A 17,437-nucleotide genomic window follows, 5' to 3' on the forward strand; every position below is an offset into this window, starting at 1 on the left:
TAATCAGAAAATGAACAAAGGTGCTCTATGTTATGAGTTCTCATCTTTTCTGTTCCTTCTAGCCTGCCTGCCTCTTAATGATGAGGCAAGCTCTCACCATTAAAGTTTAAAGAAGCCGTTTTTTCCCCAGGATGGGGGTGGGGTAATGCCTTAGTCACCTGCACAGGTACTTTTTAAATGTCTAGTAGGTGCACCTTTCACCTGAGCAGGACTACTGTGCAGGGCGTAGGATTTGGAGGGGTTGAAAAAGGGAAAGATCAGTACGACTTCCCTGCGTCTCACCTACTTCACCCTTACTTACTCTTATTTGTTGTTTAAGTTTTTGCTTTGACCCGATGCAGAGAGCATGCCCGTAGAAAAATGTGCATTAACATTTTTGCTCTACTTGCTCACCAAAAGTTCATTGACTTTAAAATGTCCGCAGGCTACCTGTGTGTCCTGTATAGATTTGCCCATTTTACAACCTGTATCCACCCATGACTAAGGCATACGCTTTAGTAGCAGACAACATTGAACTTCAGTCAGTTTATGAGCTAGACTGGCAATTTGCAGAAACACACCCTGAAGTTTGATGTCTGAAGGTGTTGAATGGACTTTGGTCTTAGCACTCTATTGTTTGTAGAACAATCCCAGTGTATCCGTGTGCATGGCATTCTTTTGCAAATATGTAATCAAATGCTCTGAAGTCTTAAGTGATGGAAGTCTCTTGCACTGCATATGTTGAGTGTATTATCATCCATTGTATGGCTACTCTATGCCATTAAAAAAGTTGAAGTCAGGACAATTATGCAAAATATGTGAAATGTGAACAAAAAAACCTCCCCACAGCAAACATAGTTCGAGCCACAGTTGTTTTGGCTTCTTGGTGTCATCTGTCATAGAGATTAATTCCCAGACAATTGGAGCATTCCGTGATGTGCGTGTTTTCATATGAACAATGATAACATAATCTTTTTTTGTAAACTAACAGTTTTGCATTTAAACATAAAGACAATCTTGAAGCCAAACAACAGTTTGATTCACAAACTGCAACTGTTTTGGAAATATTTGATACATTTGGTCTGAAAAACAGACATTTTATACATTTTCCGTGGCTTTGAGGACTCATAAGGAGGAGCCGATGCATCTTACTATTACAATGCCCTTAAGATGCATTAGGGAGCTTGTCGTAGTTTGCCGACGCCGGGATCACCTGAGGCCGACGCCACAATCATAAAGTCGCGGTTCGCCCTTGTAGCCGCTGATGAAGCTGGTGTGAAGCATCGCTGAGCAGAAGAACAAGGAGCGTTCCTGAAGAATCATCTTTCCCCGAGTCTGTCTGTTTTCACCTGCCATGGGGCGGTTTCTGCAGCATGCCAAAACTGCTGCTGTGATCAAATGAATGAAACCGTCACCAAGCTCAAGGATGAATTAGTAAAACTTGCTGATGCACTCACTGAAAAAGAGACCCTTATCTCCAGTGCCTATCAGCTTGCTGCAAAGCAATTGCAGGTGATCGCCAGGTTAACCGTCGCACAGGAAACACTTAAACGGGACCCGGACTGTGTCCGGCCTTCCTCCTGCTCCACACCAAGAGACCATCTATCGTGGGCAGAGGTAGTTGTTCGGGGCCCAAGAAGATCCCAGTCGAGGCCGCCATCAACGAAGAAATGGAAGACTGTGCTGATGAAGAAATCTAAACAGCTGCCTCAGCTACAATGCATGTTCATACGTTCAGCAACATGAAGAATGTGCAACACCAATAAGTAGGAGAATGTGCAACAATACCTCATGACGATCAGAAAAAAATCTAATATTGTTCTTTAATTCTTAGGAGATAACTGACCTGCAAAAATAAAAAAAAACAATTAAAACATGATTTGTTTATAATTAAAATGCTATTCTTAATAAAATCTGGCACTCTTTCTGTTCATGCAGAAGAAAACAAACAGGTTCTGGTTTCAGCAGTGGATAATTTATTCAATTACTTTTATCTATACACTTTTTTAAATCTTGTCGAATTGTGTTTTGTTATGGTGTGGTATATAATATTCTGTTTAATTTAGCTATTATGACTTTTTAAACCCCCTTTTTTCCTGCATGCATACTTTTCTGACAGTTGGACAAATCTGAAATTTCAGCTGAGTGGCCTTGTGGTAGAGGGTCTGCTCTGAGACTGAAAGGTCGTGAGCTCAAAACCTGATTGGATCATACCAAAAATGTTATGGATTAGAGTTTTAGAACCCAGACGCAGAGAAAGACTTGGACACAAAAGGAAAAGTTGAAGCATGTTTAATGACAGCAACAAAGAATCACCTCACAAGAGGGAAAAACGGGGAAGGTCAGTAAATCAAAACTAAGGAACAGCATGTTCAACACGAAATGATAACTAAACAGCCCACAAAACATTCCAACACAAAAATAAACAGGGTGACTTAAATGGGCTGACAACTTAATCAACTATCAGCTGTGAACACCTCAAGCAGGAAGCACAGGTGAGCAGCAGAAACCAAAGCAGACCTGCAACAGATCAGGAAGTGAAAACCAAGAACAAAACAAGCAGAACGTGTCAAAAGACTCCAAGATCGGAATCCAGATACCTCCCTGCTTGACACTCAGCATTAAGGGGTTGAATGGGGGGTTAAACCACCAAATGCTTCTCAAGCATTGCTGTGTACAGCTCACGGCTTCCCCAGGGGATGGAACAAGTTTTTCCTATTTATGCATGACGGTTAAGGATCGTTGAACTGTTAGACCCTTCTGACAGTTTACCATCAACATATAAATGTGTTCTGAAATGTCTTTTATCCATCACTGAGGCACAGGGCCCTTTGTTTCATGACTGACAGACCGGTTCCACTGACATGACAAGAAAATTTAAACAGGAAATCAACACAGACCAAATATAGCATTGTTTGTCATTTATTTTTTCCTTATTTTTATTGCAGCATGGAAAACATAATGTAGCTTATTTAATGCTAACTTAATAACATAACATTTTTCTAACTTATTTGCACTATAGAAACTAGTAAGAGCATGTATAAAACTACAGTAAAGTCAAATTTGAAATGTTTTATGACTTCTAATAATAAGAAAAACGTTTGATTTTTCGTATTTCTTACATTATACTTTTCTAATAGTGTTTATTTTAAAGGAAAAAGAAACCTATTTTTAGCTTTTCTGTGCCACCTTCCTGTTCTTCTGTATTTGTTTTTCTCCCCATCTAGAAACAGAGCATTTTCCTATTACTTGTAGTTATTGAATGTTGCAATTCATTAATTCTGCGTAAAGGTAGTTAAGTCAATATATATATATATATATATATATATATATATATATATATATATATATATATATATATATATATATTAGAAAAAGGCTTTAACAATTGCTAATTGAGTAAAATATAGAACAAAACAAAAACATATTTTCCTGCAGAAAGTGTTTTGTCTATTTTGTTATAATAATGAAATGTTCATTGTATGAAAACAAAAACTTTTTTGGGGGGACATTTCTCTTTTATTTCAACCTAAGAAGGTAAGAACTTTCCATTGAAAAAACAATTTAGGTAAAATTGCAAATCAACGTAGGCTTGATGCATTTTAATAAGGACAAGAAATACAAAAACACATCTTGTTAATGTTCTCCCTGTTTTAGGCGCAAATCAACAATAAAACAGGTATTGAGAATTTAATATGGAATTACATATATGCCATAAACTGAAAGGGCGTAAAGACAACTAAGCAGGCGTATTTAGGAACTGAGTGAGTGAACCTTGAAACCGCGCAGGAGCAATTCTAACTGAGAAGTGATCTTGCGCGGTCAATTCCTTTTTGCGCGCTCATGTGGATTTACGCTCAGTGTTAAGGGGGCGTTTTTGTCACTTTTGGGGCAGGAACCTTTCTGGTTGATCTGATTGGCTGAAATTTGCATCTCTTATCCGCGAGGCAGAGGGGCGGGGCCTTCATTTTTCCGTGCAGGGGGGGGGTTAACAGGCGGCTCTTGAGCTGCGTGTGGCTCTCTGCCTTTTATCATATTTTCTATATATAGTACTTTCACAACCATAAGGTGAAAGTCTTACATTTTCTCCAAAATGTACAGAGCAGCCCTAATGTGTTAATTGTGTGACTTCGGTAAAGAGGATCTAGGAGAGAACAGCATGAGAACGGTACGGAGAGAGGAGAGGACGTGAAAGAAGACACCCCCCCCCATAGTACAAAGGAGCAGATATGTGAATAATGCAGAACAACTTCGTTTTGGAAACCCTGGAAATGCAAAGAGACACGATCATGAGGCATAGTTTAAACTGCAAGCTATCAGCTACGTGGAGGAACACGGGAATCAAGCAGCTGCAGTTCGGTTAAATTAGATCTTCACAGATTCGGACTTCCTACTTCAATAACTCTTCTGATAAACATTCAAATGTGTCAGCAAGTATCTCACTCATTTTGTATTAACACAGAGAGTTAACTACAAAAGCATTTTTAAAGAAAAAGTTCGTTTTTATTGCCTTTTAATCAGAATTGTTCGTTTTAAGCTGTGAATGCAGACAGAGCAGCGAGCCGGCTGCCAAGGGACCGTCAACAAAGTGCAACCTCATTTACAGCTTAAAGCGAACAATTCTGATTAAACGGCAAAAAAACGATCTTTTTTCTTCAGAAATGCATTTGTGGTTCACTCTCTGTGTTAATACAAAAGTATTGAGATACTTGCTGAAATATTTGAACGTTGATCAGAAGAGTTATTGAAGCAGGAAGTCTGAATCTGTGAAGATCTTTCTAACTTATCGAACAGCTGCCAGAGAATTTAAAATAATGAATCCATGGTTCACAAGTGAGAACGCTGGAAAACCAACTCCGACAAGACAAGAAGACGCAGCAGCAGCTGAGTTTCCGTGGAAAAGGAAAGGCCTGCGTTGGAAGGTCGACTCGAGGCTCAGCGCTGCTACTTCCAGCAGATGACCGTGAAAAGCTGTCCATCCTCCCCCCCCCTTACCGGGACGCAGCGCCGGCAAGTTACTTTGGGACTGCAGGACTTAAACTTGGCCTGACGCGTCTGCTTTCACTGTTCTTTGGAGCCGCATAGCAAAGAGACGGACGCTGATGATGAAGAAAGGGAAGCCGGCGTGTCTGATAGAGTAGTCCAGCTGTTTCAGATGCAGAAGATGAGGACTTTGATGGATTTTAAATGCTGATTGATAAATGAAAAATAAATCACAACCAACTCAGTTTTGCGCTCGCTGCCTTTTTTAAACACACACCAGCATGCACGTTTCACCGGTATGTGTGTTTACGTTAAATACAGAAAAAACACTAAACTGAAACCGTTTAATCCAGTGCTGTTGTAAGGAGAGGAGGGGGTTATGAGAAATAACATGGCTTTAATAGTATGTTTGTCTGGCAGGTCAGTGTGTGGTGTGGCTCTTTGACTATCACAGTTAAAGATGTCGGCTCTTTGTGACAAACTTGTTTGTCCCCCCCCTGTTAGAGGCAATCATAGAAAAAAAACGCGGATGTAACGTGGATTAAAACATTAACCAACGACACAAAACTAAGGTAAGAAAGTGCAGCAGGTTTTTTGTGCTGTAAGTTTTTCTCATGTGAAAATCACTGCATTTGTTACCGTTTTAATGCTTTTAATCCACGTTACAGCCACCGTTCCTTTTCTATTAAAGACCCAAAATTAAAGTCCCGCCCCGCTGCTTGGCATGCAGATTTCAGCCAATCAGATCAACCAGAAAGGTTCCTGCCCCTAAGTGACAAACACACCCCTGAATACCGCCCCATGTGACAAAAACGCCCCCTTAACACTGAGCGTAAATCCAGGTGAGGGCGCAAAGGTGGAATTGACCGAGCAGGATCCCTGTTCAGTTAGGATTTCAGCCGTTCAGTTGTAAAATACGGGGTTGCTTGGTTAGAATTGCGCCATCACAGTTTTAAGGTTCACTCACTCAGTTTCTAAATACGCCCGCTTAGTTGTCTTTACGCCCTTTCAATTTTTGGCATTTATGTAATTCGATATTTAAGAAAGTTTTATAATCTCTTTGACAGAAAATATACAAAAATATAACATACCCAGTAAAATTCTGTTTAGAAAGAAAAAAAAATTTCTATGAGCAGGGACTCCACCGAAACCTTCAAATTGCACTAAAGCCAAAGTCAACTAACTCGAGTGTTGGTCGTCACTATTCATATCTAAAATTGTCATGTTTTATTAAGGGAAGTTTCAATTTTTTCTTTTTTCTGTTTTTGTTTTTTTTAATTATGAGTAAAAACATCACACTGCCTTCATCAAAAAACATTTATTGTTTTGTTTTCCACAGAAAGCTTGGTTGTCACAGACCCCTACAGTTATGGCTCAACCAAAAATCCTGGAATATACTGGAATATCTTTAAAAGTTTAAGGATTTGAAGGACCAAAAGCCATAGCTGGAATAAGCTGAACATAAGTTGAATGGTTAAAATAGGTGAAAAATTGAAGGAGTTTAAAATTGCCTCACATTTTGGCACAAAATGCCAGCCAAACTGTAGGTTGTGTCGCCATCCCATAAGGATTTCAAAACTTATGAAGTCCAAGGCCTTATAAGCATTTCAATGTTTGAATGGTGTCTCTAGCTAAAAGTATGTTGAAGCTGTAATTGTTGAGAAAAACAAAGGTTTTAAAGTTGTGCCCAATGGAGCAAAAATCATGAAAAATCCTAGAAAATCCCTGGAATATTTTAAAAAGTTCAAGGATTTGAAACACCAAAAGTCATAGCTGGAATAAGCTGAAAGAGCTGAACATTTTAATAGTTGATTGGTTAAAAAATATGAAATGTCCGAGCGGGGTCTTGAACCGGCCACCTCATGCACAAAGACTTCCCTATGTATTTCAATGGAGCGAAAATCCTGGAAAATTCTGGAATATCTTGAAAAGTTGATAGATTTGAAAAACTAAAAGTTCCTATCCTAGGCACTTTAACATTGGGAGTTGGGTCATCTGGACCCACTAGACCAGGGTTGGCTTTACAGCATTCAACAAAATAAAGAGAAACAGGAAAACAAAGGGACCAATAAATAACATAAAAAACATTCTTGAAAATCAGCTTGAGGTAAAAGTTGCCAACAGATTTGTCTCCTTACGGTTTGTCCAAGCCTTTTAAAAGGCCTATATCATGCTATTCTTAGGCCTTTCGCAGTAAATTATATCCATATATCTATACGGTTTATGATAATATATTACCTTTGGAACATTAAAGAACACCTTGTTTTTAAATTAAATTTTAGTTATTATCCTGAGTTCTTTTTCCAACCTGATCTCTGAGGTACCGCCTTTCATTCCTTGTAGGAATGCTGAAGACAAGGGAATGCTGAATTCCCGTTCATTTCGAAATTCTCATATAACGACATCATGACATCATCCGCGTTTTACCCACGAAAACAAACAACATCTGAACTTTTTCAAAGACGGATGTGCCTATTGAACATAGAAAAGTAAGTATGTAAGTAAATTTTATTTGTATAGCACCTTTCACAGACAGAAGTCACAAGGTGCTTCACAGGTTAAAATATGTATATATACGTATAAAAAAATAAAAGATAAAAAGCATAAACCGCGTAAAACAATCATCTCAAGCCCAATAAAAGTAGTTACAGTTAAAATTGTTTGCAAAAATAAAAAAGTTTTCAGTTGACTTTTAAAAGAATTCACAGAGCCCAGGGAATGCAAGGACAACAGGAGCTCATTCTAGAAAAGGAAAGCGTTTTTGCAGATTTGGTAGCTCTGCTGAGAAAGTGTTTGTTTGTGTTAGCCCGGGGGCCGGTGCTGGCACCACAGACTGTTCTTGGAAGGGGCTGTTTCTCATTTATTGAGAATGTGAGAGCCCAGTTGTTTTTGTGGATTGGGAGGGGCTGGTGCTGAGAGAGCAGAGTTTTAAAGGAATACTCAGAGATGCATAAATGAAGCAAAATACGGCTTTGAAGTTGTTTTTCATGAGGAATTAACCATACAGTACACAAAAGCTCAAAAAAGTTGATTTTCCATGATAAACGCCCTTTAAACAACAGGTAATTGCATTTTCACACAAGTTTCACTTAACAGAATTACAGTTTCGTAATATAAAAAAACGCTGCCTTAATGCAACGCTGTATAATTGTATCTTGCTGTCATTATAGGCAACGAAACTCTAAAGGACCTGTTATAACATGAAAACCAGGCATTTTAGTCCCCCAGGCTACTGCAACCGGTTTAACCGTTACTAACGTGACTGTGTTAAATGAGTAATTTACCAGTCAGTAATTGGCTGTATCTTTCTATTCCGGAGAGTAAACTGCCATCAAATGAAACTACTGGTAGGTTCAATGGATCATGGCTGACCTGTGATCCGTACGAATCACTAACCATGGTTTGGATTGCCGCAGCTCTGTGCGCATCATCTAAATCAATTTTTCGCTAACATTGAAAGCAAGTTGCGTGTCAAATTTACTTCTGCTGCCTTTGTTTCACATGCATCAAAGTCATCACTGGATGCTTTTCCAAAAGGGTGTTGTTAAACCTGATGCTACCAACATGTGTGGGAGGAGATACCATCAAAAGTTTTTTTTGCCCTCATAATGGAAGACAGGGAAGATGTTCAAAGAACAGGACTTTTTAGTTTGAAGAGCTCTCCAAAGGTGTGGGTAAACATATTGTAGTGGCGGTCACGTGCATGTTGGGTCTGCTAGCAGCAGGGGATTGTGGGATGCGGACCCCTGGTCAATATAGGGCTCAGCATGAGTGTTTCTTTTTGCCCTAGTTTCTTTTCATATGGCAGTTTTGTTGTTCCACCTTAGTTTATTCTTCCTGTTATGTTTGTTTCTTTTTGTTGCACCATGATTGTCATGATTTTCCTAGCGTGGCGGACCCAGGTGCTGGAACCCAGAAACAAGACAGGTGAGTGGCAGGTAAGAATAGATTTATTTCTTCCAGGATCGTGAGACTTGGAGTTAGCGATGGTCCAGATAAGGCTGTGGCTTGTGGCATGACTGGAGGTGCTAGCGTGGTCAGTGTAGGCCAAGAGGTCCGAAACCAGGTTTCCGAGGGGTTGGTAGGGAGTCCAACTGACGTCACTCATGAATTGGGATTCCTGAAGCAGGAGAACAGCGTTAAAACCAGAACGAGAGCAAAGACAAGAATAGATAATAACATGACGAGACCAGGTTTAGTCACCATAAGGGGCAACGAACTGGTGTTGAATGATAGGGTTGAGTGTCCTTTTGAGCTGCAGAGGAGGATGAGCTGAGTGGCGACAGCTGGTGGTGGTTAGGAGTGGAGCAGAGCTGGAGGGGGAGGAGACTGACCGAGCACCATGACAATGATTGTGGGAAGGGGAGAGGGTGATTACCCATGTGGAGTGTTCAATGTTGTGTGTGTTCAAAATAAATGGGCTTGCTATGCTGAAAAGGAGATTATGCTCTCAGCTTCTCTTTCTGCCTCCTCCTCTCTGAGACTGTTCAGAATCGTGTGGTGTATGGGACATGGACAGCTCTCCAGCGCAGCCAGTTGATTGACAGCTCCACTGGTTGACTGTTTGTCCCCAGTTTTTCCCCGCTACAAGTGACGTACCAGCTGGTCGTTACAATGTTTTAATCTCTTTGTTAATAATATCATACAGGGACTGCAGGGTGCTGTCCCATCCTGCCTCAAATCCTCAACTATTGTCCCTCTGCCCAAAACATCCACAATCACAGGCCTCAAGGACTATAGACCCGTCGCCCTGACCCCGATCATTACAAAATGCTTTGAGAAACTGGTACGTAACCACATTACCTCATGCCTTCCATCAACACTTGACAGCTACCAGTTTGCTTACAGGGCGAACAGGTCCACAGAAGGTGCCATCACCACCACTCTCCACACTGCTTTGTCCCATCTGGAGCAACCGGGGAGCTACGTGAGGCTGCTGTTTGTGGATTTCAGTTCCGCCTTTAACAACATACTTCCTCACAGACTTGTTTCCAAACTGGAGGCCCTCGGACTCCCCACCTCCACATGCCTCTGGATTTTGGACTTCTTGACAGCCCGCCCCCAGAGGGTTAGAGAAGGGTCCCACACGTCGACAGCTATCACCCTCAGTACCGGCTCCCCACAGGGCTGTGTGCTGAGCCCCCTGCTGTACACCCTCTACACACAAGACTGCACCCCCACCCACCCCAGCAATACCATCATTAAGTTTGCAGACGACACCACAGTAGTGGGGCTTATCTCTGGGAATGATGAGTCTGCTTACCGGGACGAGGTGGAGCGGCTCTGTGTCTGGTGTGAAAAAAACAATCTAATCCTCAACACAACAAAGACCAAGGAATGGTGGTGGACTACAGGAGGAAAAAAACAGATATTCAGCCACTGTCTATTGGTGGAGATTGTGTGGAGAGGGTGGCTGCTTTCAAGCTCCTGGGCGTCACCATTGAGCAGGACCTGACCTGGAGCGCCAACACCACTGCTCTGGTGAAGAAGGCCCAGCAGAGATTGTATTTTCTCAGTCTTTTAAAGAAAAACAAACTGAGTGAGAAACTACTAGTGTCCTTCTACCGCTGCTCAATAGGGAGCATTTTAACATACTGTGTCTGTGCCTGGTTTGCCAGTTGCACAGCTGCGGCTAGGACAGCTCTCCAGAGAGTCACCTCGAGAGCCCAGAAGATCATTGGCTGCCCTCTCCCATCCCTGGAAGAACTGTACAGTTCCCGCTGCCTAAAAAAGGCTCAAAACATTCTGCTGGATCCATCACACCCCGGACATTCTCTGTTTGAACTGCTGCCCTCAGGCAGAAGATACAGGACAATAAAAACAAAAACAAACACATTAAAAAACAGCTTCTATCCAAGAGCCATCGTGGCCTTAAACGCTGCTAAATAAAGTTAATTTATTAGGGAAGCGTGCAATAACTGGAGAAGGTGTAACCTCCTTTTTATATTTTTTGTATATTTTTAACATATCTTTCTTGTATTGTCTTATTTCGCAGTTTATTTTTTATTCTTACTTTGACTTTTTATTCCACCGTAAAAATTGCACTGTAATTTCGTTGTACATGTACAATGACAATAAAGATATTTCTATTTCTATTTCTAACCCTTGTGCTAGCCTAGGCACTTTAACATTGCGAGTTGGGTCATATAGACCCACTAGACCGTGTGCTGAACCTTTTTTCTTCATGATTTGAGAACCTCACTGGTGTCCATGGATTACATGAAATCTTTCCACCTTATCCACCTTTTTCATGGTAGGGATAACACGTCAATGTAAGGGTGGGGTCATCTAAGATAGCGCAAGGGTTAAAGCAGATACAGTCCAAATCATGCACCATAAAAACGTTTGATCATATAAAGTTTATTTGGCAACATTTTGTTCAAGATAACTCCAGAACCAAGATAAAGGTCTCTTTACCACAATTGTGTTGTTGTTGACAGGTAATCCAAGGTGTGTCAGTGTGAATGTGGGTGTGTGTCTAATGCACTCATTGACTTGCACAATGTTAAATACCTGTAAAGAAAAGTATGTTTGCCTGAACCATCTTCAACCCTGCCATCCGTTTATTGACTGCTTTTTTTTACACACGAAATGATTTTTAATTTGCTTTGAATTTTGTTTATGGCCCTTGCCTTGCTCTCTCTTGGACTCTCTGCAGGGTGGGGAGTGGTTGCCTGGAGCGTCGGGGGATTCTCCCGTGAACTCCGAGGTGGTTGTGGCGTGCTTGTCTGCAGGGGTCTCTCCGTGGGCGGGACCCAGCCTGGCACAGTGGGAGATATTCTTCTGGCAGGGCAGGAGCTTGTACTCTCCATGCTCCTGTGCCCCCCCTGTTCCCTGTTCTCTGGTGTTGGGGGTCCCTGTGGCGGACCTGGCCTGGGTGTCTGATGTGATTGCCCGACGGGCAGATTTTTCTATCTTCTACATCTGGGGGTCCTGGCTGCTGCTTCAGCAGGGTCACCTTGGTGAAGGAGTTTGGTAAAGAAGCTCGGTGTGGGGTGACCGGGCACTCTCCTTATAAACTTTCATCATCCACCACAGTAGAACATACACACTTACTGGAGCACAGATGCCAGCTCACCTTTGCACAAATAGTATGCGTGATAGAATGAAATGCTTTACATGTCTGTGTTTGTATGCACAAGTACAGTAGGTTCCGTATTTTTCGTACCATTTGGCACACTTAGGAAAATCAATAATTTGATGCACCTTATGTAGGAATCCTGGCTGTGGTTAGTGATCACCAATTGATTTTGTTTGATACACGGCGCTCCAAAATCTGTCAAAATGTTTTTAGAATGACTTTGGTAAACTTGAAAGCCACACCGCTTAGTGGATTGTTGGGGTATTGTGTAGTCAGGAGCCAGGTGACGTGAGACGTACTACTGTATGCTTTAACTGTTTGTAAATGAGTTGAACTAATGTGGCTTGTAGTCCAAAAATGTTACCTTTATGACTACAAACCCCTTTTTACTTTTCTTTAACCAGAGAGCCACAATGATGGGGTAAAAGATCCAAATGTGGCTCCAGAGCTTCGGTGATGCAGACCCCAGACCATGTCTGAATATTCAGACGTTTTTCAAATAAGTGACCTATCTCCTACTTTCTCATGTCTTAAGTAACCATGCAAATTTCTGTCATCTTGCCCTGAGATTTAACATACATCAGCTCTCACTGTATATGAGGTATTTGGTTTTGTCCTTTATCTTTCTTAAATATTTGCCCTAAGTGCGAAGTTTTGCATATTGTTTTGGTGCCCATACTAAACGAGGGACTATGACTTCAGTCTTGTAATGAATCAGTGGGTCAAAGCAGTACTCAGAAGAAAGTATTCTGCTGGGTTTGTTAAGCCAGAAATACTTGTTTAAATGACTCTCATCATGCCACAAAGCTTCAACATTGTTCAGTTTATCCTCCATTGTGTTCAAATAGCAATAATCTGCCAACGCTTTAACTTTATCGCATGACCCTCCAAAGACTGCCGCATGGTAATAATAATCCCCTTCTGTCATGTAGGCTTTGGATTTGGGGTTTCTATCATAGGTGAACTGTGTCTTTGGAAGTTTGTAATAGTAGACGTGCAGCACAGCCACAGACTCCCCGAGAGCCTCAGAGCCGAAGCGCCCCTTAAATTCCTGATCTACATCCAAACAAAAGACATAATTGAAGTTGTGACGGAGCTCTTTTTCAATTATTTCTGATATGGTCTTCATCCTCATCATTGATATGTCCTGCCACCTGCTGTACCTCTCCACCTTGATCACTTTCAGGTGTCGCCGAGGAGCTAAAGTGATGTTTGGTACTTTTTCTGGTTGATCAGTAAACACATAGAAGGTTACAGGAAGTCCAACCATGAAGTGTTTTTCGGCCGAAGTCAAAAAGGTGTTTAAGTAGGCGTCCAAGTACCTTAGTAAAGATAGAGAAAATAATGGTTATGATGTTTCTTCTGAATTTATTAAAAACTAATGTTACTATTCTTGTTTTTTTTTCTTAAAAGATTTTGAATCTTCTAAATTTTAAAAGTTACAAGAGAACAGCCATTTTTTTATAATAAATAATTGAGTATAATTGTAGATATATATTTATTGAACAGCTCTTTAGATATCTTGATATAAAGACTAATAACAGAAAGAAATGTGTCTGGTGTAATAACAAACAAATAAATATTGTAATAATTATTGTGGAGCTTTTTTGCTGCCCTTGTTGATTACCCCTAGTACTGTGCATTTTGTTAGATGGGCAGCATAGCTTGATATGTGAGTAAAAAGTTTACCATATTCACTTAAAACTGAGCTAATAATACTGTATGAGTATAAGCTATAAGCTCACTATGTGTTTTAGTGGGAGGTAGGGTTAAACCTATAACTCTGTTGTTATTAGAGTTGCTTGCCAAGACTTTGGCATCAAGCATTTCAGCAGGACTCACACTAAAAAAAACACTAAAAAAAATACAGTCCTTAGCCAAAGTAGTAAAGTAACATTGAACATAGTGTTAAGGTTTCAGAGTTAACATAACTATTTTGGGTTTTAACAACTGACACCATCTGTGCAACTTTAACCCTAAAAAGTGTTGAATAACCCCCACAGAATTATTTTTACTCTGCGCATTTTAACTCCTAGCATGAACACCAACACTTGGAAAATGGGGGTTGGGCCATACACCAGTTATTACAGTTATTACAGTTTGAATACAAAGACTTGACACTGGGAAATTTGCTGTGCCTTTTAAGATTTTATTCATTCATAAGACTTTAGTCGAGTAAATTTGATTTGATTCAGGGATAATACTAAGAGTGTTTATTTATCAAAGACTTAGAATAAACGAACCTTCCGACTGCAAACACAGTTAGAGCCACAGTTGTTTTTGCCTCCAGGTGTTCCTTGTCATAAAAATTGGGGTCAAACATGAGTTCCCATATTATAGGAGCATTCCATGATGTGCGTGTCTGAACATCTTGCCTGGCCCTAAAATAAAAATAAAAGTAAATGACGTTTAGAAATTTTACATTAAATGTTTAAAACATTTTCTTTTTTTTTCAATAGGTCATTTGGATTGCAGTGTGTGTGTTTTTTCACGAGTGACAGTTAAAGAAAAAGTTGGCAAAAAAAAGGGAATTATAAAAGTAAACAAGGTTCCAACCACTAATGATTTCTTCTTCTTGGACATATTTAAAAAGTGAAACCAGCTTGGAACTGTAATCTATTTATTTTCCAGCACAATATACAGGGGAAAAAAGATGTTTACACATATTATTTAAAGAAAAGAAACTTAAATAGGGGAAAAAAAATAAGACTAGCATAAATCATACTTTTGTTCTTTCATTTCTAAATCTATAATGTTTAGCATCGTGAAAAAGAGAAAAGAAGTCCAGCTCCTCCAAAATATGTAATATGTTTTTGGTGTTTTGATGTTAAAAGTTTGAATAAATGCAGCCTTTATTTTCACAACACTGAAGTCTCAGAGCATATCTACATGTTTAAATGCACACGTTGCAATAAAGGGGAGCAAATTAATGTTTGATGTGTGTGGAACAAAATGAGGATGAACCTTTCTTGCAATAGGAGACCGGTGTAACTTGAGAAGGTTTAAACAAATAAATGTTGTTGTACACACTAAACCACATTAAAGCTCAGTTGCACAATGAACGCAGCTGAAGCATGCATACTGGCAGAACCCACATTACACTTACAGAAGACAAAAAGTCAGTTAAAGAAAAGAAAATAGAAAAAGAAAATTCCAGAAAAATGTACACAATATACTAGAACACAATAACTTAAAGAAAAGACAAGGTTTGAAGAGGTGGAAATGCCTTTTATTTCTAATGTGATTTAACAAGTTTACTTCAAAACATAATAATCTTTTATAATTAATTGATTGCATTCACTTAATTTAATCAAACAAAACAAACAATGTTTTTACAACTCTCCCCAATTTTTTAATTTTCCTTATTTTAAAAACTTTACTTTTATATACATATATTTCCAGGTGGCAGTTGGAATAAATAACAAGAAGTAAATATGATTAAAGAAACAAACAAGAAAATGTTAAGGGGCAAAAACAAAGGACTTACTCATAATTGAGTGTGTCATCCAGAGAAACCGTGGGTCTCAGTGTTGCTTGACTTAAAACTGGTAGGTTTTTCAAAAAGGAAACCTTAGGAAAATATTGAAAACTTGATAAAAAAAAAGGAAAAAAAAACATGTTAATGGTTAAACTTTTTGCTATAGCTTAAATTGTGCTTAGAAATGTTGGAAACACCAAATTTTCATACCTTGCACGTAAAGCAATAAAACTAAGGACAAGGAGTAAACAGCTGAAAAACACTGCAGAAATCCTTTGCCTAGCATCGTGGAAAAAGAAAAACTCAACTGTTACATAAATCATTTTAAACTTTAGCTTTTATACCTACAGTTATGTGATACAAGTTTTTACAAGTCTTTAATTACTTAGATCAAAAATGATAATTTATTTTTAAATTAGGTTGATAATATACAAATCCCTGAATTATTCTTGGTTTTTAGATGCAGTTTAAAGTTATTTCAATATTTGTATTATTTATATAATCTGTTTTCTGTTTTTTTTAAACAATGTAGAAGCAAAGCTTTTTTTGTTTGAATTAATTGAAAAACGATACCTCATGACTTCTCTTTATTCTGTGCCAAAGTTTTTCGAAGACGAACGTAAACTTTTTCTAGAACCTAAAAGCACATCAAATACATTTTAACAAGGAAATGAAAGAGGTTCCAGGAACAGGCTTTGCACGGCCACATGTGCAGTGATCAAACAGACAAAAACTTCCTGAATCAGCGAGTCTGTTATGATAAAAACACACACACAAAAAAAAAAGGCTTGGGGATATCAAATAAAGAATTAAACCAATTAAACATACTCTGCATTACTTCAATAGTGAAGATTATACTTATACTATTAAAGCAGAACAACACAATCTGTCAGAAAAAGTGTGTGTGTGTGTGTGTATATATATATATATATATATATATATATATATATATATATATATATATATATATATATATATATATATATATATATATATATAACCATATATATAGACATTTAAATTACTATTCTACTTTTAAGGTACAACTTATTACATTTCACATGTCCCCTTAGAAAAGATGAGAAAGAAAAACTTTAGTACACGTTCTTTTTTTATCTCTCTCAATAAATACACTGAAACAGACAATGTGATCATGTTTAAAATGCAGTTTCTCTATGTTTAATGTATATGTATATACAAAAACATATTTAGATCTAATTGCAAAGATGATAGAAATCAACAAAAATGTGTTCTCCTTTTTATAATCAATTAACTGTTTTTATCCCTGAAATATTGTTAGCAAGAATATAAATGGTTGCTTACCTGATTATAAATCAGTCCAACAAAAAAACAGGTTTCTGTAACTGCAGTATTACATAGAATCAAGGTCTGTTCTCCGTGACTGCCATTGTCTAACTGTACAGTGTACATATAGACCGACATTCAAAACAGGAAGCAATGACAGGCTCTTCTGGTTTCAGAAGACTCAAAATTCATTTGATTACTGACAATCCAGAAGCACTGCTGTAGATTCTCTACTATCGAGTAGTTTTAAGTATCACATATATAGTTGGGTATTTCCCTATATGTTTTGAGCAGATCTGAAATAATAAAAGAATTAATGCACGCATAAAGAATGCACAAATTTAAAAAGCAATGCATTCAAATTAATATACACATTTTTATTTTTAAGTGTCTAACGACACACAAGTCAAAGACAGAGCATTTCATTGAGTACCATCAAAGATTACTACCTTAAGGTGATTTTCAATTCTCTTAAGTTGCATTTTGCCAACAGGACTACTTGCTACAATACCACAAGACTCTGTAAATTCCAGTATGTGAAGAAACTGGATTTTCTAGAAAGGACTGTATTAAATTTTAGTTCGTAACCCCGTCAGTTTCTTACACACAGA

The 17,437-nt window shown here is 38.7% G+C and overlaps 1 protein-coding gene and 1 long non-coding RNA gene across 3 annotated transcripts in view; one reads left to right on the forward strand and one right to left on the reverse strand.

Moving 5' to 3' along the window:
* LOC111946739 (uncharacterized) overlaps window positions 1-17,437 on the forward strand; it is a 132,635-nt gene that overhangs the window by 27,284 nt on the left and 87,914 nt on the right. The gene's annotated exons all lie outside the window — the stretch shown is intronic.
* On the reverse strand, window positions 11,307-17,331 carry LOC101159083 (alpha-1,3-galactosyltransferase 2). 2 transcript variants are annotated; one of them, XM_023952357.2, is made up of 6 exons: window positions 16,845-17,331; window positions 16,095-16,158; window positions 15,732-15,800; window positions 15,531-15,632; window positions 14,287-14,424; window positions 11,307-13,365 (listed from the first exon to the last, which is right to left on the reverse strand). In XM_023952357.2, exons 2-6 carry the CDS (start codon window positions 16,097-16,099, stop codon window positions 12,684-12,686), a joined length of 996 nt encoding a protein of 331 aa, XP_023808125.1. In that variant the 5' UTR covers window positions 16,100-16,158; window positions 16,845-17,331; the 3' UTR covers window positions 11,307-12,683. The 2 variants fall into 2 exon arrangements, with proteins under 2 accessions (XP_023808125.1, XP_020567512.1); XM_020711853.2 differs by lacking the exon at window positions 16,845-17,331 and having other exon boundaries at window positions 15,732-16,453.

The sequence above is a fragment of the Oryzias latipes genome, chromosome 3, assembly GCF_053564925.1.
Source record: "Oryzias latipes strain Hd-rR chromosome 3, Olatipes_Hd-rR_3.1".
In the NCBI taxonomy this organism is placed as follows: Eukaryota; Metazoa; Chordata; class Actinopteri; order Beloniformes; family Adrianichthyidae; genus Oryzias; species Oryzias latipes.

What these genes read in the sequence shown, in the direction of transcription:
- LOC101159083 (XM_020711853.2), bottom strand. Translation starts at nt 15,844, where the DNA reads ATGATTTATGTAACAGTTGAGTTTTTCTTTTTCCACGATGCTAGGCAA. An exon ending in TTTATTGCTTTACGTGCAAG is followed by an intron (nt 15,633 to 15,731) that starts GTATGAAAATTT and finishes TTTTTTATCAAG; the next exon opens with TTTTCAATATTTTCCTAAGG. An exon ending in ACTGTGTTTGCAGTCGGAAG is followed by an intron (nt 13,366 to 14,286) that starts GTTCGTTTATTC and finishes ATCTTTACTAAG; the next exon opens with GTACTTGGACGCCTACTTAA.